The 20067-nt window shown below is 34.7% G+C and overlaps 4 protein-coding genes across 6 annotated transcripts; 3 read left to right on the forward strand and 1 right to left on the reverse strand.

The window, feature by feature from the left end:
* The first annotated feature begins 112 nt into the window (after positions 1 to 112).
* Positions 113 to 3305, forward strand: LOC111794629 (Putative membrane lipoprotein). Its single transcript, XM_023676710.2, has 4 exons — positions 113 to 270; positions 1531 to 1777; positions 1953 to 2225; positions 3085 to 3305. The coding sequence occupies exons 1-4, from the start codon at positions 268 to 270 to the stop codon at positions 3096 to 3098; spliced, it is 537 nt and encodes a 178-aa protein (XP_023532478.2). The 5' UTR covers positions 113 to 267; the 3' UTR covers positions 3099 to 3305.
* Positions 3306 to 4273: 968 nt separating this feature from the next.
* Positions 4274 to 10008, forward strand: LOC111795862 (MOB kinase activator-like 1A). 2 transcript variants are annotated; one of them, XM_023678474.2, is made up of 7 exons: positions 4274 to 4430; positions 6210 to 6261; positions 7862 to 7970; positions 8265 to 8358; positions 8963 to 9096; positions 9174 to 9337; positions 9620 to 10008. In XM_023678474.2, the coding sequence occupies exons 1-7, from the start codon at positions 4408 to 4410 to the stop codon at positions 9692 to 9694; spliced, it is 651 nt and encodes a 216-aa protein (XP_023534242.1). In that variant the 5' UTR covers positions 4274 to 4407; the 3' UTR covers positions 9695 to 10008. The 2 variants fall into 2 exon arrangements, with proteins under 2 accessions (XP_023534242.1, XP_023534243.1); XM_023678475.2 differs by having other exon boundaries at positions 6213 to 6261.
* Positions 10009 to 11166: 1158 nt separating this feature from the next.
* Positions 11167 to 15463, reverse strand: LOC111795860 (myb family transcription factor PHL11). 2 transcript variants are annotated; one of them, XM_023678472.2, is made up of 8 exons: positions 15324 to 15463; positions 14887 to 15142; positions 14081 to 14157; positions 13928 to 13991; positions 13619 to 13655; positions 13199 to 13268; positions 12753 to 13111; positions 11167 to 11423 (listed from the first exon to the last, which is right to left on the reverse strand). In XM_023678472.2, the coding sequence occupies exons 2-8, from the start codon at positions 15011 to 15013 to the stop codon at positions 11420 to 11422; spliced, it is 738 nt and encodes a 245-aa protein (XP_023534240.2). In that variant the 5' UTR covers positions 15014 to 15142; positions 15324 to 15463; the 3' UTR covers positions 11167 to 11419. The 2 variants fall into 2 exon arrangements, with proteins under 2 accessions (XP_023534240.2, XP_086979741.1); XM_087123615.1 differs by having other exon boundaries at positions 15281 to 15439.
* Positions 15464 to 16470: 1007 nt separating this feature from the next.
* Positions 16471 to 19384, forward strand: LOC111794661 (Ribosomal protein L35). Its single transcript, XM_023676761.2, has 4 exons — positions 16471 to 16760; positions 16987 to 17090; positions 17192 to 17276; positions 18850 to 19384. The coding sequence occupies exons 1-4, from the start codon at positions 16533 to 16535 to the stop codon at positions 18937 to 18939; spliced, it is 507 nt and encodes a 168-aa protein (XP_023532529.1). The 5' UTR covers positions 16471 to 16532; the 3' UTR covers positions 18940 to 19384.
* The last annotated feature ends 683 nt before the right edge of the window (positions 19385 to 20067 follow it).

Here is a 20067-nt window from a genome sequence, read left to right on the forward strand (position 1 = left end):
TTGATTTTTCTTCTTCTTATAATTAAAATAGGTATAAAAACTATATTACACAAATAAAGGAAAAGTTGAAGGTGAATTTGTATTTCCTTAAAAATATAATATTATTTTTTTAAAAAAAGAAGCAGATGACTGAATTTAACGCCTTTTCGCTTACGGGCTTTTAGCGTTTTATCTATTTCGGACCAACCCGCTCCCGCCATTCACAGGGCGATTTTTGCAGCGGCGAAGAAGAATCACAGCAACCTAGTATAGAAGGATTGCATTCTTATGGTGTGCGAATTCTTATTTTAATTAATCGTTTATCTTGTTTTTGGCTTAGTCTGCTGCAATTTTGTCTGTAGGTTTAAGTAGTTAGTTTGAGTGGCTCTTATTGCTCGAATTTTCTGCGTCATAGATTGGTTTTTTTCCTTTTTTTTTTGCATGTTTTATTGATGATTTGTTGTTTGTTTGGTTAAAAATGGTGGAATGAAGTGAGAAATGGTGTTTTGAAAAGAGTAGGAATGTTTTTATTTCGGGATAATGGATTTCATGTAGCTAGATTGAAAGGTCTCCTGCTGAGTTCAAACATTTTTCTGTGACGGAAGTTTGAATGTTGGAATTAGACGTATATTTGTTTAGCTGTCGCCGGTTGTTGAAAATCCGGACTAATAGTTGATCGTGAAGCACCAAATTGAAATCATAATATTTGAGATGGCGTGTATTAATCTCCTCGTATTCTCCAATTTCCTGATAGCGGAATTCGTAGTGACATTAAAGTAACAAGGAAGGCATAATAATAGGAGCTAGTTCATCCTAGTTGAGATGTGCAACGTTTTCTTCCCCAATGTTGTTGGATTTATCCCTTTTGGTGCGGGGAGTGAGATGCGGCCCGACAAAAGCTTATTAGAAATTTAATTTGGCTGACTAAATTGCTTCAGCCAGGTTCAATTATGAGCTGTTGCAACTTTAGTGCCTGGAGCAGTCATTTCTTTCTGTTGATTTATACACGCATCTTCATAGTTCTTCACAGTTGGGAACTGTACTGGTTTATAAAAGATTAAGCCTTATTCATTAAAAATTCTCATTTTCCCTTTTGGTTCTTCTATTCAAAACGCATCACATATGTAGTTTCTTCGACGTAATACATAGTTGTTGACTATTCAGTAATGAAACAAGTTGTAAACTCCTATGGTATTCTCTTCTTGTGAATATATTGAATACTGGTGAAATTTTGTCAAAATATCCAAGTTGAAGCTGATTTTGGTCATGTATAAGGATTTGGTTGTGTTTAATAGTTTTACTTTTTGACAACTTATATTGAAGTAGCTCTTTGTCTACAAAATTTCCATATTTTCATCTATACACCAGATAGCGTTGAAAATAGCATGGGTGAAATTCTCAGAACACAAAGACATACATCTCTTCATTTTCTATATTCTTTACTGTGGAGGAAGCATAGAGCTGTTTATAATTGTGTCATTTCAAATACACTGATTGGGTCTGTAAAAGAATATTTGATGATACCATGAGTCCTTTAATGTCTTCAACTAGGTATTGATGATTATAAAAGGCCTATTCCGGAGATACGAAAGATGGAATCCCGTACATCCAACTCTCGGGGCATTTTGGGGGATGGGAATAGGCATGGGTTGTGGTGTTGGATGGGGTCCTGGTTTTGGACCTGAAGTAGTTGGTTATGTCGGTGCTGGATGTGGTCTCGGATTTTGTGTGGGATTCACTGCTGCAGGTCTTGGCATTGGTCTTCCAGCAAATGCGCTTTATCATGTTGCTTACAATGGTACACCATCCTGGCATTTTGTTGTTATACTCCATTATTCTTTAAACACTATTAATACTAAAATGCTTATTTCATAGAATACTCGTGTCGATGCTGCTAAAGAGATTGTTTGACTATTGACTAGCTTCCGAATCGAGTCTTTACTGAAACAGTTGATGGGTTTACTAATTTACAGTTGCCCTGGCCACAAGAAGTGGAGCAGTGGAATTAGTCCAATCCAACAGTCTTCGATCCACAACTTTTTCTGTTTCTAATGGATGGAATGACTTTACACAGCATATATTTGGGCTACAAAGAGAAGCAAGTAGACGATTAACAAACATCAAGCTGGAGTGCTTGGACAAAAAGATTAATTTACCTGATAAGACGATCTTACCAGCCATTCCTACTAAGTCTATTTGTGAAACTATAGGAACATTAGGTCATCGGCTTTCTCCCATTCACAAAGGTAATCCAATATTTTCTCTTTTTGCGTCTTCAACAGGTTGAGAAAATTACTAACCTGCTAGGAATTTGATTGTTTTCAATTGGAATGGAATAATGTTTTACCAGAATTTTTCATTGTTTTTCTTGTCTGAATTCCTTCTCTCATTTTGGTGAGTGTTGATATTCCAGTGCTCTTCGTTTTCATACTCAAGACCTTGCAGTGTCTTTCGTTTCTGTCCTCTTTCTCTTCTAGCATAAGTAAATGTAATCATGTCTCACTCTGGAATTGGTATACTGGCGTATTCTTTTTATTGTTTTTGTTCTTACTTTGAAGCTTCAATTAAAAAAAAAAAAAAAAAAAAAAAAAACTCACAATTACCAGCCTTACACTTCTAACATCAACCGACTTTCTTGGATAATTACTTTCTTTGATGGTGCCTTTAGCTTTGCCATTCAATATTCTATGTTCTTAGTCTGAAGATGTTCAATGAAAAGAACTCGCAAATTACTTGCCTTGTACATCTTGGTTCATGCTAATTACTTTCTTGGTTCGTTCCTCTGGCTTTGTCCATCAATATTATATGCTAGTGTACTAAAATGACACACCTTAATAGAAGGACAATCGTTCTATGTAATCTCTGTATCTTATTCATTTTCTATGTACTTAATCTTATTCCTTTTCTTCAATCACTACCTGGATATCCTTATTTGTAGTCTCTGTATAATTGTGCAATACTGTAATGCAGCTCTTCCCATCAACATATATTTCCTTAAATACATATATTGCAATTTCTTCATGTTATTCTGAAGTTCTTTGTTCCTTCCATAATGACTTAATGCTACAGAATAGTTGTAACTCGTGAAAGCTGTCTCTCTTGCAGGTTCAAAAGGTTAACATCTTGAGCACTGAGCTATTGCTATACTGATTTGCTGTACATAGCTAGCTTCAGTTACCTAAAGTGAGAGTGAGTAAATATTCAGCATTTTATTTTTACCCGTTATGCTCCTCTTCTTTCTTCGCTTCTGCTGGTAACTGTTTAGGCATATTTCTTTGTACTCTTTTTTGCTCTTAATAAAGTATTTTAGGGTCTTCTTTCAGTCAGATTTAGAGTGTAAGCAGCTCCATTTAGACGTCGAATCAATCTCATGGTTCGACTCGATTTGATCTGTTTTGTCTTTCCTTTTACTCTTTTTTTTTTTTTTCCTCTTTATCTGGGGTCTAATTTCAGTCAGATTTGGAGTGTAAGCAGCTCCATTTAGATGTCGAATCAATCTTGTGGTTCGACTCGATTTGATCGGTCTTGTCCTTCCTTTTTATGCTTGGACTTATGTCTAAAAGTCCTAGAAACTAGTTCATACTCATCAAATTAATGATTCAATGAAAATAATGAAAATGGTTAAAATATATACTATCGATGAAGAGGTTAGAAGTTTTTAAGAAAATTTTGAAATATGTTTTAGAACTCTTGGAATAACACATTCCAATTAATGTTTTTTTAAGAGATTCTTAACAGAATTCAAGGGGAATACAAATCCTGATGTGCTTGAATTTCATGCATCATTTTATTCTGCTTCATACTAACGCTGTCTAAGAATCAAACCGACCTTCGAAATTGGCTTTGATCTGTCCAGATTGAGGCCCTTATGTGTCGCTCTGCAATTTATGCCTTTTATTTTATTTTAATATAAATCTGATTAATAAAATTGAAAATGTTAAAATATAAAAAATGAAACTTGAAAAATGTACGTATCCCGGTCAATTTTGTTAATTTTTTTAAACAACTCTAATGTAAAAAAATGCTATATATTTTATAATTTAATAATTTAATTTAATTTATGTCACGTCAAATTTGGAGTCGAAATTACCCGTTAATATATTAATAATTAAAAATGACGTGGAAATGGTCAATTCAAACCTAATTCCGTTATTAGAGATGGCTGAAAAAAGTACAAAAAAAAAAAAAAAAAACTTAAAAAATAATTAGAAAAAAAATAAGAGAGAGAAGAAAATCACCGGAAGCGCACTAAATAGCTGGAAAAAGAGGGGCATGTTTTAGATTCCCCAAAAGTAGAGGGGAAATCATGCAAAAAGACAAAAGTTAGCGCCTTTTTTTTTTTTTTCTTCCTCCAGCTCGACGAAATAACGCGAAGACTCGGAAATCCAGCTCTCTCTCTCGCGCGCTTGTTCTTCCGTCTCTGAAGCGATGAGTCTCTTCGGTCTGGGCAGGTAGATTGAAATCATTGACGTTATTTTTTTTTGCAATTTTCCTCTTCGGATTGATTAATTCCCTTCTCTTTCTCTTCCTTCTCATTCGCGTTCGTTTTTTTCTCTTTCCGGTGATCCGGAATTCAGTTGGTTCCTTGATTTTGATGGTTTGAGTAGGATCGTGGGATTTTCTCTATCAGCTTCATCAGATCTGCTGTCTTGTTTGTCCCATTTTGAGTGTGGAATTGGTTCTTCTGATGCGATTTTGAGCTTCTTGAATTTTAGTTAACGTGTGCAGATGCACATGCGTGTTAATTGCCCATGCATGTGCAGATGCGCCTTGTGTGTGAGTTTGTTTTCAATTTTTGTATGCTTGATTTGTATCAGATAGCCGTGTCGTTCATGATTGTCGTTGTCCTGTGAAATTAGGTTCACAGCATACTGTAAGATGTTTGTTTTGTTTTGTTTTCTCGTTTTTTTGGATGGATTATTCTATCAACTTCTTATGGGCGATCAATCGGTGATTCATTCACTTTCGTGTCAAATTGCCCCGTGTTCATTTGTGAGTTTGCGTGAAAAGCAGTTAGTGATTGTCAATTTGCCTCTTGATTTTTTTCTTTCTTTTTGTACGTATTTTTATTGGGACGATGTGGGTTTTATTTGGGTACAAGTCGCGACAGAATAGTTATTTACGAGTACCAATGCCAATTGTATAGATGGGGAGTTTTGTGGTTACGTAGTTGTGCGTGTTGCAGGAAGTTTTCCTTATGGGAAGCCTTAAAGAATTATTTTAGAATAAAAGGTCAATTACTTTGGAAGAATGCGTTGTACCAACAAAAATTATCAGATTAGCAGTGAGAATATGGCTAGAAAAACAATTCCATGTAATTCAAAACTGTGAATTTCACATCATGATTGTTAGTGTTAAGTTTCTTTTCAGGTTCCACCAAATTTCAATGGTTATGGTATGCATAATTCATAAGATCAGCATGCAACGCCTTGTGAAGAAATATGTCCACTTTGTCTTCAATTTACACCCAAGGCACATAAACATCACAGATCAGAAGGTCAAAATGTTAGGTTTTGAAGTTGTCAATAAGTTTTTGCTTGAAGGTATTATGTCAGAAAATAAGATTATGATGGGATGGAGGACTTGTGTTTTAGGAAGATAATCCACGTGGGTTGGAAATTGGAGTGAGTTATCACATAATTTATAGACCTTAGATATGTTAGATTGCTTGTAGATAGATTTTGAGTACAAAGACTGGGATCCGGAAGAAAATGGGAGACTGTTAAATTGTTGGGCTCTTAATGGGTCTATCTCTTTAAGCTATTTCATGGTTAGTTTCAATTGGAGTAGTTTCTTATAAACTTCTCTGCCCTTGAGTAAGTTGATGCCATATCTGCTCATCAATTTGGTACTTTTCCTTGTCAATAATAAGTTGGTTTCCCATCTGAAAGAAAGAACTTGCGTGTAGGAATACTTATCTGAGGGTAAGAAGGTTAGAAAAAACCTAGGTACGGTTATGGTGCTTGATTTTACTTCTTAGAAAGAGTCCCTGATGGCAAGAACAGTGTGACATATGGATGGTTGTCCAGCATTAGGGAAACATGACACAGTCAAACCTATGCTACAATTATTGCTTATCCCGTTTATCGCTCTCACTATTCTGACAATGTCATGGCATCTTTATTACGCGATTGAGTGAAAGTTAGTTGTTGATGTTGGTGTTTGCCTGTGTTATTTATGCCTTAACCACATATGCTGTCTGTAATACATCCCAAAAAATTGTCTTGCAGCAGAAATCAAAGGACTTTTCGCCCCAAAAAGAGTGCACCATCGGGGAGTAAGGTTTGGCCTCCTTATTACTTATAAAGATGGAACATTAACTTCATCGTACTTCATTGGAAGTGTTTTTTTGTTATTCCTTTGGCATGTTTGCCCTTTCTTTTGTAATTTTTTTATTATCAATGAAATGAAGGAATATGTGTTTCTCATAAAAAAAAATGTAAGTGATGTTAAATTAACACTCTTCATTTGTTGCTTTTTGTAATGAATGCATCTGCTTTGTTTCAAACGACCTCCCAACTATAAGTCGTGATTTGTAAGGACCTATTTTCTTTATTATATTCCATGAGAAAAACCACCGATGTGGTCTCTTCACCAGAAATTATATCTCAATGTTAGCCGAAACAGTGAAAAGAGTAGGAGCAAATGCTAGATATAACAGGCAACTGAAAGGTGATTAATCCTTATCTTTTCTATCTTTCTGTGAGGATCATTGATATTGATCTTCCATGTTGGTTGCTCTTTGCCTCTGTATGAGGATAAGTGATATTCGTCTTTGGTTTGAGCTACGGATGGAAGTGGATTATTTAGGATTTTTTTTTTTTTTTTTTACTTGAGGCATTGCATCGGTGAGGGGGAAGAGACCTGAGCCATGGAAGCAAACTTAGTGCTGAAAGAAATGGAAGTTAACGGTCTCCTTGATCACATAATAACTCTTTTAATTACTTGGGGTATCATATCTTTTAACCTTGCTGTAAGGATCTTATTTTAGGGCAAGGTATTGGTCCTAAGGAAGAAGAAAGGAAGAGAGATGCAAAGGAGTGATGTTCCCACCAGATGATAAATCTAAGAATATCTCCTTCCTGAACCTTCAGAATGGAGCTCGTTTGAAACTTGACTATTTCAATTCTTTTAGAACTATTTTCCTTTTGTAATTGGTTCACATCGAGGTGCATTTGTGTTAACTTTTCTGTGGGAGACGGTAGAATTTGATTGAACAGTTTTAGTATGTTTCTCCATTTCAAAAAATAAGAAAAAAGAATTCAGAATCTTTGTGTTGATTATGTCTACTCAGCTTCTTGCAAGGTGTCGTCAAGATGCTACTTAGTTTGGAAGGCAGACCTCAACTGTGATAATGGTCTAATTTCAGACATTTTAGTTGGAAATCTAGATGTTTTCTTTTGGACTGGTTCGTATACCAAAATTTTAGAAGTATGGTTTTCTATCAAGCAAACCTGGAAGGCATTTTTGCACTCAAGTTTTTGCCTGGAGTTTGTGGTTCCGGCCAACCACCTTTATCAAGAGGCTAAGTAAGTTGTTTTGGAAAAGATACTGAGATAATAAAGCTCTGATTACCAGGGCCATATAATTTTAAATGTGAAGTTAGTTATCTCATTATTCAACACTGTTCTCAAGGCTTATTTGACAGGGAAAAGATCAACCATTAGTTGTGTATCTCATGATGTAGTTTTATTTTGTCTGATTTTGATCAAGTGGCCATCTGCTAAAGTTCTAGATCGGGATATGATATGTATTCTTGTTCTAAATGATGCAAATCTTCAAATGTAGGTCAATGAAAATTGTTTGTATTTCTTCCATGAAGGTACTCTATTATGATAACTTCTCTTGATGAGTGTTTCATTGATGTTCTCTCTTATTGCAGGGGGCTCAACTCAGAAAGCATATTGATGCCACTCTTGGTAGTGGAAACTTGAGGGAAGCAGTTAGACTTCCAACTGGGGAGGATTTGAATGAATGGCTGGCTGTTAACAGTGAGTTGTACATTCTGCCTACTCTATGTTCTCTCTCCTTCAGTTCTTTCTTTCATGTTGATAAGCCCTTTTTTATGAATTGGTTAATGGTTTTACAATTTCTGTGACTATGTGTTATCATACCTTCTGCTTATTATGTCTCTCATAAACGCTTTGTTCTTTTCTCCTTGTATTTGATGAATGTTGTTACATTCTTTATCCAGTCGACACAGAACATGTTGTTCTCACCATTTCTATTTAGCCAGGATCCGTCGTAAAATCAATCTCTAAAATGCGGTTGAATTTTTATTTCAGCTGTGGATTTCTTCAACCAGGTGAATTTGCTATATGGAACCCTCACAGAGTTCTGTACTCCTGAGAATTGTCCTACAATGACTGCTGGACCCAAGTACGGGATACTGGATAAATAGTCGAGTTTCTTCTGATGTTTAACACAAATTAGAAATTTACTCTGTACAAGACAGTCCTTTCAATCATTTCAACTTTCTTTTTTTTTTTTTTTTTTTTCCGACTTGTTTGTGTGACTACAGTTATCTTGAGTAACTTGTCATGCATGCTTTCTGAATATAGGAATTTTTCAATTTATTTGAGTGTTGCTTGCTGTATTATATGGTTGATGGTTCATACAAGGAAAAATAGTGTATTTTGTAGGGTAATTCGCTTGTTTGCTGATTCTACTGCTATATTTATTTGTAATAAATTTAGGTGTAGAACTTTTTAGTGTGGGTTTTGAGTGCTTATACCTGAATGTTGACTATATGGATATCCTTGCATTTGAATGACGTTTCTCTTTGTTTTGAAATGTTTCTTTGAACTCCTAAATATGGTTTCAGTTTATACCTAGATCATTTCAAACCCTGTCCATTCCAAGAAATTATGCCTATTTTGACGTATGAACATGGAGCTTGATTATCTAATCTCCTTGAGAATCTTTTTTTCTTATTTTTTCTCCATCCTCTGTTCCTCTGAAAAGTTTTAAATTAATTTTACAGGTATGAATATAGGTGGGCTGATGGTGTACAAATTAAAAAGCCTATTGAGGTCTCTGCTTCAAAATACGTTGAATATTTAATGGATTGGATTGAATCTCAGCTCGATGACGAATCAATATTCCCTCAAAAGCTTGGTAATCATCAGTCATCTTTGCTAAAAAAGTTGAGTTTCTGGGATTATTCTTATTAATTGTTCGATTTCCTTTGTTAGGTACACCATTTCCTCCAAACTTCAAGGAGGTTGTGAAGACGATATTTAAAAGGTTGTTCCGTGTATACGCCCACATATACCATTCTCACTTCCAGAAAATTGTGAGCCTTAAGGAGGAGGCACATTTAAATACATGCTTCAAGCATTTCATACTTTTTACCCATGTAAGTCATTCATTCAGATTAGCTTATTTTTATAATTTATTATTTCTACTGGCAGTTTATATATATTCTTTTTTATAAAACAAGTGCTTCCACTACGTCTAGAAAGCACATTAATTATATGGCTATGGTCGGTTCTTGAACATATTAACTCAATGATTAAGAAATTATGTTAGGAGGAAGATGGTTTATTGTTCACTCGTTGACATATTACAATCATGTTTTCTTGGCTAGAACACTTGTATCTGGCAAGAATCTTACTCGTTTACCGTGCCATTTCTCCAGGAATTTGGTTTAATTGACAAAAGGGAGCTGGCTCCGCTTCAGGAGCTGATTGAATCCATTATTGTTCCATACTGAACAGGTTTGCATAACTGGACAGAAAACCTATTCTAGAGACACAACTAATGAAATAATCAATTACTTTCTGCATTTTACTGTAATGTTTGTATGGTGGTGTTATTGTGTACATGTGTTCTGTATTTGAATGTTTTAAGTTTGTGGATGCTCCTCTTCCCATGGACCAAGCTGATTAAGGAAACCAGCTTCTTGGTTCAAAGGGAATGAAGTTGATGGCTTGCTAGGTTAAATGTATCTTCTCCTTTTTCTCACATGAGGTGTTAGCATTTCAAATTGCATAAATTTCAATACAGGTTACTGTTTGAGGTGGTAAATTTTTATTTATGTATTCTTATGAGCATGGTGTAAACTCTCTTGTTTGCATTGCCATCCAACATTTTTTGTACTTCGGAAGGTTTCATCGGCACGAGTAGTAATATGTTATGCATACTACTTTAGTTCTTTCCGACATGAAAATGTCGTAAATGTCGAAAAAAAATGCAACAAATTGTCAACATGGTCACTTGTAGCTTATTTTGAGATCTTTTTATTCTCTTCCTTATAAGACCTTGTGAGTTTGTGGTCTTTTATGAGTCCGTTGATGATATTTTGGTTTTCCTTTCCAGCTTTTTGAGAAATAGTAGCATTTGACAACTATTTTTGTTTCTAATTTTCCTTTTTTTTAGAAATATTTCCAAAATTGTGAAGTAAGAACTTTGAATACGACACATTATGGTTATGTTTTTTCAAATATAAATAAAAGCATTTTTTCTTCATTAACTTTAAATTACACAATAAATATTACATAATTCTTTTTTTATATTTAATTGTAAAAGCTATTTTCATGAAATTTGTTAGAATTTTATCTAATTTTTAAGAAGCTAGATAGGTTTCTTTTTTCACTAAAAAAAAAGGAAGAACAAGGAAAAAAATTTCCACCTAAATTAAACAATGGAAAATTGACAATATTTTGTATGTCGTCAAAACGGTAGATGATCCTCGAACTCTGTATAAAACTGTGTTCATTTGCATTTCAAAATATGAGAGTTTATGCTGAAAAATAAATATGGTTAATTTTTACATAAATGTTTATATCGTGTAACTTTATCAACACCCGACTTTTATATAGACGAACAAATAGGAAATAGGATATGATTGAATTATTGAAAAATTCTAAAATGTTTCCAACGAAATAGAAACTTTTAAAAGATAAAGACCAAATAAATAAAAAAAAGCTTTTAAATACTAGGGACTAGAACATAAATTTAGCCCTAATTTTTAAGGAAGGAAAAGTAGTCTCATTTGTGTTCTAAACAATTAGGAGCCAAAGACAGCAAAACCAGATCTGTATCCAAGTATGAATTTCTAAGGGACGACTTTATTGGCTAAGGCCTACGAACTCTGAGTAATTCTCAGAAGAGGTCCTATATTCGAATTATCAAGTAAACTTAATAAGAAAAATTCTTGATCTACGTACTAGTAGAGGTGCAAGCTTCGTTGAAGAATTTGTATATTAGATATGGAAATTTCTATAAATAATGAAAAAATAAAAACGAAGAACATTACGAAACCAAACAGGTCTTTTACCAGATGAACAAAAACTTGTCAAATTCTTCAATCATATGAACAAAAACAAGTTGGATACTTTTACCACATATTCTTTGAAGGCTGCTTGACAAACTTTGAAATAGGAGGACAAGAAGCTTCAAAGCTTTATCCAGAGGTGAACTACGCTCGCATGGATGATTACCTGAAGAAATTTATGAGCACATCAAAGAAGAGGTTGATTATGTACTTAATAGCAATGCAAGCCAAAACAAATACACTTGGTAATTTCTTCCCCTGTGTAGTTAAGTTTGATTCCAGTATTTGTAATCTTTGAAGTTACACTATCAATCATAGTTTCTTTTTTGCTTTCTTTGATTTCCTTTGCAACAAACATATATATTGATATGTACATTTTTAAGCAAATGTCTTTCTATCGAAAAAGATAACAGAACATCATTCATCTCTTCAAAATCTGAATTCACAAAACTATCATTATTCTCGGTTGATTAACTTAGGGGTGGCTTACTAACAAAGCTAAAAGGAAATATTGTTTATACATAACACTACTAAGTCTCACCATGCTAATAAATTGTAAAGAATGAGTTTATAATACATACTTTTACAATGTTCTTGTAGCATTGATATGAAACTCATTCAATTAAGGACATGTTTGGATGACTTTCAAGTGTTAGCTTTCAATCCAATGCAACAGCTAAAATAACATCTCAAACAACTTTCTCTTGATTGAGCTTGAACAAAAGATAAAAGAGCTACCAAGCAGATGAGTATGTCTTGAATATTTTAGAAAATTATTCTTAATAGTAATCAATATTGCACAATGTAATTTCAACTAAATTGGCACAACAATGACGCCTTTTAACATTTAACTCATTCTAAACTGTTACTTGTTAGGAACAACAAAACTCCACATTGGTATGATATTGTCCACTTTGATCATAAACTCTTATGAGTTTACTTTCAGTGTCCTTTTCTTATATATCCATGATCTTCCTCTTAATTAGTCAATGTGGTATCATGAATCTCACTATAACTACACCTTTGAGGCTCACAACTTCTTTGTTCGACACTTGAGGAAGATACTAAGTTAAGATAAGGGCATGACTCTAATACCATGTTAGGAACAACGAACCTCTCTATTAATATGGTATTATCCACTTTGAGTATAAGCTCTCATGTCTCCCAATTGGTTGGATTGTAGGTTAATGATTTACTTTATGGGTGAGGTCTTTGGTTCAAGTCTAGGATGTTTTGTTTTTGGTTTCTTCAAAAGGTCTTATACCAATGGAGATAGTGTTCCTTATTCATGTACCCATGGTCTTCTCCTTCATTAGCCAAGTTTGGGACTTCAACAATCCTCAACATAAGATAAAGAGAATCTAATACATGAGAAAAAGACATGAGGCACGAATATATCGAATGAGCTATATGGAAGTTCTTACTCCCTCCCAAATACTATTATATGCTTGCGTATGTCATTAAAGTACGTACTTTGTATCACAAGCAACCTTACCTCGAACAAGGAAGCACTTTTGCCTTAAGCATTTCACCAAAGTTTATCATGTTCCTTTCAACATTAAACACGTTTGTGTCTTCTTCTCCAGCCTCCACTTTGCATATCTGGATGGGTGAACCGCTGGTCGTTTTACAAGTATCGTTTCCATTTGCCGCACGATCTCTCATTTCATGTTTCTTAAACTTTTCAATTTGATCTGACAGAGCCGCGTCAAAGTTTAGTAACATCATTCCCGTGTTTTCAAGACTTCCAAGATTACTGTTAATGGCAAGCGCCAGACTCTTTTGTGCTTTCTCTAAGATATCTTGCAAGTATTTTCCTTGAGCCTCTATTCTCATTTGTAACTTATTTTGTACCTGTCTTTACAACGACCAATAAAATGACAATTGATCACAAACTTGAGATCGAATCTGTTATAATTAGAAGAATTAAGCAAGATATACCTCGAGTTGTTCTAGTATTGTTTTCTGCACTTCAACCTGTGATTTTAGTGCCTCAGCAATTTGCAACCCTCTGTTTAAGTTAAGACCATTATATAAAATGAAGGTACATTGACAATTTATATATAAAATGGAATACTATGATGCAATAGATAATCACACATTCAAGAATATTTGCCTCCTTTTGTTATTTTTATTTTCATACCTACCTTGAAGGAGAACTTCGAATTCTGAGAAAACTGTACTTAACAAGAAGCTTAGTTTTTCTCACTGATTTAATTTCAGTATCCATGATGAGAGAATAAAAAAAAAAAATCAATATAACGCTAACTTATATGTTTGCAAAAATACTATTGAAGCCATTGAAAAGTCAGTAAAATTCGAACATGTAGAAGAACATTGATGAGATACAAAAAGACAGACCTGTCATCTTCCTCAACTGTAAAATTGCTGATTGTCCCTGAAAATTTTATTGTTAGAATTTATGAATGAGCTTTCTAGAGTTAAACACTACGATGCAAACAAGAGAATATACGAATTAAAACCAGATGGCGTCTAGTAAAATGTAAATGCTCAGAAGAATAACAAACTATTTGATAAGTAATATCAGATACAGAAAGATTATCAAAATATATGTACTCTGGGAATTCACACAGTCTTTAGGGTAAAATTAGCAAATGCAATCAAAAGAGGTACTTACAAATTGTCCTATGTCCAGACAGATTGACTTACCGCTGTTTTCATTCCTTTGCTCAGCCACATTTTGCTTTCGTGTTTGCAGTCCAAGTCTATACTTCTGAAGATTAAAAATTTCTGTCATTTCATTCCCATTCAAGCCATAATAAGAGAAGTGAGATATCATGAAGCAATGGTTTCAATACTTACCTGCAAATGGCTCTTCAAGTGGTACAAAGTCAAGCCCTTTAAACCCATCAATCTTAACACAGACTTGGGAGTTGCTTCTGAAAAAGACAATGCCCTCTAACAGCTTAAATTAATATAGTTCATTGCAGGAACAAAAAAAAAAAAAAAAAAAAAAAAAAAAAAAAAAAAAAAAAAAGAAGCAGCAGACCTGATATATAGGCTAGTTTACAGTATAATATAAGTTCGAACTATCAACATAAATTTTCTTTTCTAAATTCGACTGCTAAAAGTATTCATCTACTTCTCATGTCCATGAATTGATGGGATTGTCTAGAAAAGCACTTGGGCGATCAGTCAGTCTTTCTCTTCAGACTGGCGATTGGAGAAGGGACAAAAGGAAAAGGAACTACCGACAGTTGACTACAATACTGCCATTGGCAGCATCTAAAATAGAATGCTCTAACAACTGATGACAGATCTCCATCAAGAAGCAAATTACTAAATGAATTTAAATTATGTCCTGTTACCCACGAACATCATTGAATCGCCACTTCATTTCCCAAAACAATAATTAGACGAATTCGTTTGATAGTAAGCTGCAATTTACATATAGCTAATGAGATTGGAAGAATTCGCCTAGAAAGCCATTAATATCTCTCAGTTTCAGCAATATAAGAACACAGAACAAGGTCAACAAATATTCGATATAAAATACGATATTGTTAATGTTCAAGATCATCATTCAAAAAAGAGAGAAAATTCCAAACCAGGCGCAATTTTAAAAAAGATTACAAGGAAACTGCAAGAATGATGAACGCGAAACTTACTTCCAGGGCCACCGAGCTTGGTGACAGCGTCCACAAAACGGTCGTGAAGATCAGCCGTCCATCTCAGCCTTGGCTTAGGGTCTCTCGTCATCAGCACGCCATTCTCATACGGGTAATTCCGTTCCATTTTCCAGCAGATCGAAAATTCAACTCATCAACCTCACCATTTTCCTTCTTTCTCTACTTTCCTTCCCTTCTCTACGCCAAATTTCAGTCTCTCCCTACTCAGCTCTAATAATAATCCTCGTTCTTCTTCCTAACACAGATACTTTCAATCCAATCACACTTCAAATTCAAGGATGTTAACTGAAAGGATAAGCCAGAGCTGACTAATTTAACATAGAAAACAACTCGACTTCAATCGGCAACAAATCAAGTGAAGGAAATCAATCACCGTTAGGCTCTGATCACTGATGACTCCTCGATCTTCTTCCAACCGTTAGGCTCTGATCACTGATGACTCCTCGATCTTCTTCCAACACAGAAATTTCCAATCCAATCACACTTGAAACATCAACGACCTCAAGGCATAGACTACTGAGTACACTCCTCGATCTTCTTCGCCCAAACACAAAATACTTGCATTAATCCAACCAATCACGCTTCAAATTCAGAGATGATCATCGAATAAAATAGTCGTAGAACAGAAACTCAACACGAAAACAAACTCGGTTTACATTCGGAAACAAAGACAGTGAAGGGAATAATCAATGGCGGGGTAGAGGGAAGCAAATGGAGCGAACCACGGCGACGAATATGAAGGCAACACTAAATCCATAATAGAAATGGAAAATATACGAGGCGCCAAGTCTCCTTTCTTACGGTCTCCTCCACGAATAGCAACCGTTCGATCAATGATATCTTTGACTGGGCAGTTAAAAATGCGGATGTCGAGAGGAAAAGGCAGGCTCACCGTGAGAACAATGTAGACGATAGTTTTAATGTGCCACATGGATGCCAGCGTGGATTATTCGTCCGGCGTCCACGCGTAAAGGAATATTAGCAGAGTCACGTGTCACGTGTCGCGTAGGTTTGGCGCGTGTATACTAGTAAAGGAATACGACGTAGTTTATGGTCTATTTTTATGTTTCAAATATATGTTTAATTGAATTTTTTGATTTTTTTTTTCTTTAATTTTTTATATTTTTAAAAATTTTAGTTTTTATTTGTAAATTTAATGTTGATTTTGTAATTTAATTTATTTAAATTTGACATTTACAATGAAAATAATTCGTATTCTTTATAGTGCTCGGAATTGATAATGTTTATCATATTTAAAATATTTTATTTTATTTTATTTTTTCTAGTAGTACTCTATTTTTATTAAAAAAAATTATATTTTTAAAAGTTTTTTAAAAGTATCCTTATAATTTTAGTTTTATATCTTGATTTTGTTTTAATTTTTCAAATTGTGAAAAGGGATTAGTTAAGAAAAATAATGAAAAAAATTTAAAACTCACCAAATACTTAAAATTTTAATAATTAAATTTGTAAGTTGGGTTAGATGTTAATCGACCCGTTTTTCTTGAGCCTGGGCTATAATTAGGCCCAAATTGTGAAAATGTAAAGGCGCCAATACCGACCTTCGCCTAGCGTAGGTTTCTCTCTCTTTAACAATTCCCTTTGGTCATACGACGGCGACGACGATGCTCAGGTGGTGTTCGAAGCTTCGATCTGCGGCGGCGAAACCATCTCAAATTGTACATAGCGTTTCTTCCACCCGCAGGATCTTTCACTCTGCTCCATCACTTTACCAGCCTCTCCATTTCTCTCCGAATAATTTGAGTTCCAGGTCCCTTCTCAATGCATCTTTACAGACTCATTCTTCGCTTGCGGCTTACCAGTGCATTCGATCTTCGCTCTCACCTCTCTATGTAAGTTTAGTTTAGTTTCGTTTTCTTTGGTTATTTTGTTTAGTTCGTTGAGATGCTTGTAACTATATATTGGATTTCCGGGAAATGCTTGGGAGGTAGGGGAATCGCTTGATTTTGAGCTGATGAAAGGAATTGCTTAGGAAAAATTGACTCACTGGAGTCTCTATTCCCGTATTTCTTTGTTTGCACCATTTGATATTAAACGATGTTCGGTTACATAATTAAGGCTGTTCAAGTGCGACATGTTTCGTCAAGAGAGCGAAAGAAGAGGAGAAAGCCGATGACGCCAGTTACTTCCAAATTGAAGAAAACGAAGATAAAATGTTACTCGTGAGTTTTCAAAATTATGGTTTTTATTAATGAATTTTGGTTCTTTATCATTATTGTCTTGCAAGTTTGTGAGTAAATGACACTTTAAGATTTTCGATCAGGTCTTACAAGTCTAGGTTTTGGGTGAGGAAGGATGGGAGCATTAAACGTCGAAAGGAAGGGAAAAGGCACAATGCTCATTTGAAGGTTTGTCATTCTGTTTTATCAAATATGCTCCTTGGTTTAGTATTGTTTTGGCGTAGATATGTAAGTATTTGGAGGGCAGAGATTAGCTATACCATGTAAATTGGCCATTCTCTGAAAATTTCGTTTCAAGTTAGCTCATGTCTATCACTACATTGCCTCTGGCCTCTGGGTTTAAGCAGATATGTATAATGCTTGTTTATATGTTTTACGCGTCTTTATAATAATTTGCGTTTCAACCACTTCTTTTGTTTAGAATTGTAACCCTTAAGCAGAATGATTGAGCCTTTGATCTTAGCATTACTGATAGATTTATGATTTCGTTTTTAGAAAAGAACTGAATTTTGGTCGTTTTTTTGTTGTTCTATGTAGTTTAGACTATCTAATATATGCTAATGCTAAGTTCTCAGTTCTTCATGCTTAAATTGTAGCACGTGTTTAATGTGTATCTTTAATAGCTTTTGGAGATAATTTTGAGGAGTTTCTACCCCCCGGGGGTTATGATGTCAACGATTTCTGCTCTTCATTTTCATTTCACAACTCCCATGTCTTTTACGAAGCTTAATACTCATGCTAGGGCATCTTTCTTGTTCAAAAAGATAAAGTAAATGCTTTTGTGAACTATTTGTTTGCATTTTAATCCTGAAGTTATCGTCGAGCATTGTATGTCCATCAATAAGGTCTTATCCCTAAAGTTATCATTATGATTGAGCATCTTGTGTCCATCAATAAGCCCTTATCCCTAAAACTTATTATTGCTATAATAATTGAGACACAATATGGGAGAATGTGGCTAACTCAACCTTCCATCAAGTTGTCTTTAGCATCATTTTGTGGGAAAGTTGGGCTCCTTTAAGGCCTCCTTGAATCTTGGAGTCTAGAAGTCATGGGGATATTAGGATCAAGAAGCAAGAGAATTGAGGATTAGGTTTCTGGATGGGCTTGTAAATATGGCCTCTTTGAGTGACGTTCTTAAAGATGAACGAGCCTATCTAAAAGCGTAGTTTGCGCAGGTAATTGGGAAAGAGGCGATAAGTTGGAGGCAAAAGCTTAAGTTAGATGGGTGGGGGAAGGAGATTGCGATTCTGAAGACTTCAATAAAATCACTAGCGGAGGGAGTAAGAGCTCAATATGCCTTTTGGAGAATGACAATGGCGAGAGGCTTCGAGGGGAAAAAGAGATTGAGAAGAAGATAGTCCTTTTTTTGCTTCTCTCTATGTTTCAGTAGTTCTTAACTATGTATATGTGAGATCCCACGTCGGTTGGAAAGGAAAACAAAACATTGTTTATAAAGGTGTGAAGATTTCTCTCTAGCAGACGCGTTTTAAAAACTTTGAAGTGAAGTCCAAAAGAGAAAACCAAAAGAACAATATCTGCTAGCAGTGAACTTGGGTCGCCTATTTTCTCATCTATACACTAGAGTTGCATACACTAGCTTTTTAGCTATGTACCTCCGACATGCATCGGATGGCTCTTTTATTTTTTTATCGCTATTTTAATATACTTCATTGAGCCAATTCAAAATGCAAAACTCAGCTTCCTGAAATTAACCATGTTGTTTGTATTTTCAATGCAGTCCAAGAAAGCAAAGCGTAGACTGAGACAGCCAGCCACTGTCCCATTGGCTTATGCCAAGGTAATGAAGAAGCTTAACTTTTGTGGTTAAATTATTGGTACAAGTCTCCTCTCGTGCTAGTTTCAAGATCACCATCGAGATATCAGTCCTTGCTCATCTTTTGGATTTTATATTAAGTGCCTTAGAACAAGCTAAGAAAACAATTATTTCTTCTTTATTTGAAGTTTTGATGATAGAGATGATTGTGATTAAAAACGAGGTGATCTTTCAATTGTCTCCTTGTACCCTGAGTTAACCCCTAACAGTGTCCAATAATATTTATCTTTCGCATGGGATACGGTCCTACATGTGGCTTGCAATTAGCGATGTCCACGACACGAGGACCTCGTCTCTACCTTCCATTTAATTTTCTATCCCTTTGAAATTTCCCTATAAATTTGTCGAGGATCAAAAGGGGAGATTCTAGGTCGGATATTTGTGGAGATCGAGTTTGTTATATGATCGAGTTTCCAATAAATTTCGTTTATCTTTCGCATGTGATATCGTTTAGTTTTTTAAGATTTTGATTGAATTAAATGAATTAAAATTATCTTGGTTCATCTCGCTTTAGGAATTGCCAAAATATCTCTTTTTCTTAAAAATGAAATACATGATTATTTTGTTAAAGTTGGCATCGAACATTTTATCGCGGCTAAAGTATGTAAATAAATTCATAGAAACTTTCTCCGATGAGAATCTAAAAAGTTTTTGGGCAAGATAAGGAAGGAACCTGTCGGTTCCCTCGAAATGATCTCGAGTTATTTACTCCCTCTCCTCTTCAAGGAGCTATTTCCTCTCCTTCGTTACCTGTAAAGAAGGGAGTTTTTCCGATGGCCGCTGGAGGAGGAGGGTACCTTTTCACAAGAGAGGGTATCCACTTCGGCTTGGAAGAAGCTTAACCCAAAAGAAGTTATCATATGCTCGTGTCCTAAGAACGTTTTATTAAAAATATATATATATATATATATATATCATCTCATAATTCTCACGTTCAACAACCTTTTCATAGTTCTCACTTTCAAAAACCTTTTTATCTATGAAAACTATATAACAAAGTTATAGTGCAAATTTTCTTCAGATTCTTCCATTTTGGTTTAAGTTTATATAACTATCTTTTAATTTAACTTTAAAAAGCGAGTAACTAAATTTCATTCTATTAGATCAAGAGATTTCTACTTC

Source organism: Cucurbita pepo, chromosome 5, assembly GCF_057944985.1.
Source record: "Cucurbita pepo subsp. pepo isolate OVF chromosome 5, ASM5794498v1, whole genome shotgun sequence".
Classification (NCBI taxonomy): domain Eukaryota; kingdom Viridiplantae; phylum Streptophyta; class Magnoliopsida; order Cucurbitales; family Cucurbitaceae; genus Cucurbita; species Cucurbita pepo.

What these genes read in the sequence shown, in the direction of transcription:
- LOC111795860 (XM_023678472.2), bottom strand. Translation starts at nt 15,013, where the DNA reads ATGGAACGGAATTACCCGTATGAGAATGGCGTGCTGATGACGAGAGAC. An exon ending in ACTTGAAGAGCCATTTGCAG is followed by an intron (nt 13,992 to 14,080) that starts GTAAGTATTGAA and finishes TTTAATCTTCAG; the next exon opens with AAGTATAGACTTGGACTGCA. An exon ending in ACAGTTGAGGAAGATGACAG is followed by an intron (nt 13,269 to 13,618) that starts GTCTGTCTTTTT and finishes TAACTTAAACAG; the next exon opens with AGGGTTGCAAATTGCTGAGG.
- LOC111795862 (XM_023678474.2), top strand. Translation starts at nt 4,408, where the DNA reads ATGAGTCTCTTCGGTCTGGGCAG. An exon ending in AGTCTCTTCGGTCTGGGCAG is followed by an intron (nt 4,431 to 6,209) that starts GTAGATTGAAAT and finishes ATTGTCTTGCAG; the next exon opens with CAGAAATCAAAGGACTTTTC. An exon ending in GTGCACCATCGGGGAGTAAG is followed by an intron (nt 6,262 to 7,861) that starts GTTTGGCCTCCT and finishes CTCTTATTGCAG; the next exon opens with GGGGCTCAACTCAGAAAGCA.
- LOC111794629 (XM_023676710.2), top strand. An exon ending in TTATCATGTTGCTTACAATG is followed by an intron (nt 1,778 to 1,952) that starts GTACACCATCCT and finishes ACTAATTTACAG; the next exon opens with TTGCCCTGGCCACAAGAAGT.
- LOC111794661 (XM_023676761.2), top strand. Translation starts at nt 16,533, where the DNA reads ATGCTCAGGTGGTGTTCGAAGCTTCGATCTGCGGCGGCGAAACCATCT. An exon ending in ACGAAGATAAAATGTTACTC is followed by an intron (nt 17,091 to 17,191) that starts GTGAGTTTTCAA and finishes ATTTTCGATCAG; the next exon opens with GTCTTACAAGTCTAGGTTTT. An exon ending in GGCACAATGCTCATTTGAAG is followed by an intron (nt 17,277 to 18,849) that starts GTTTGTCATTCT and finishes TTTTCAATGCAG; the next exon opens with TCCAAGAAAGCAAAGCGTAG.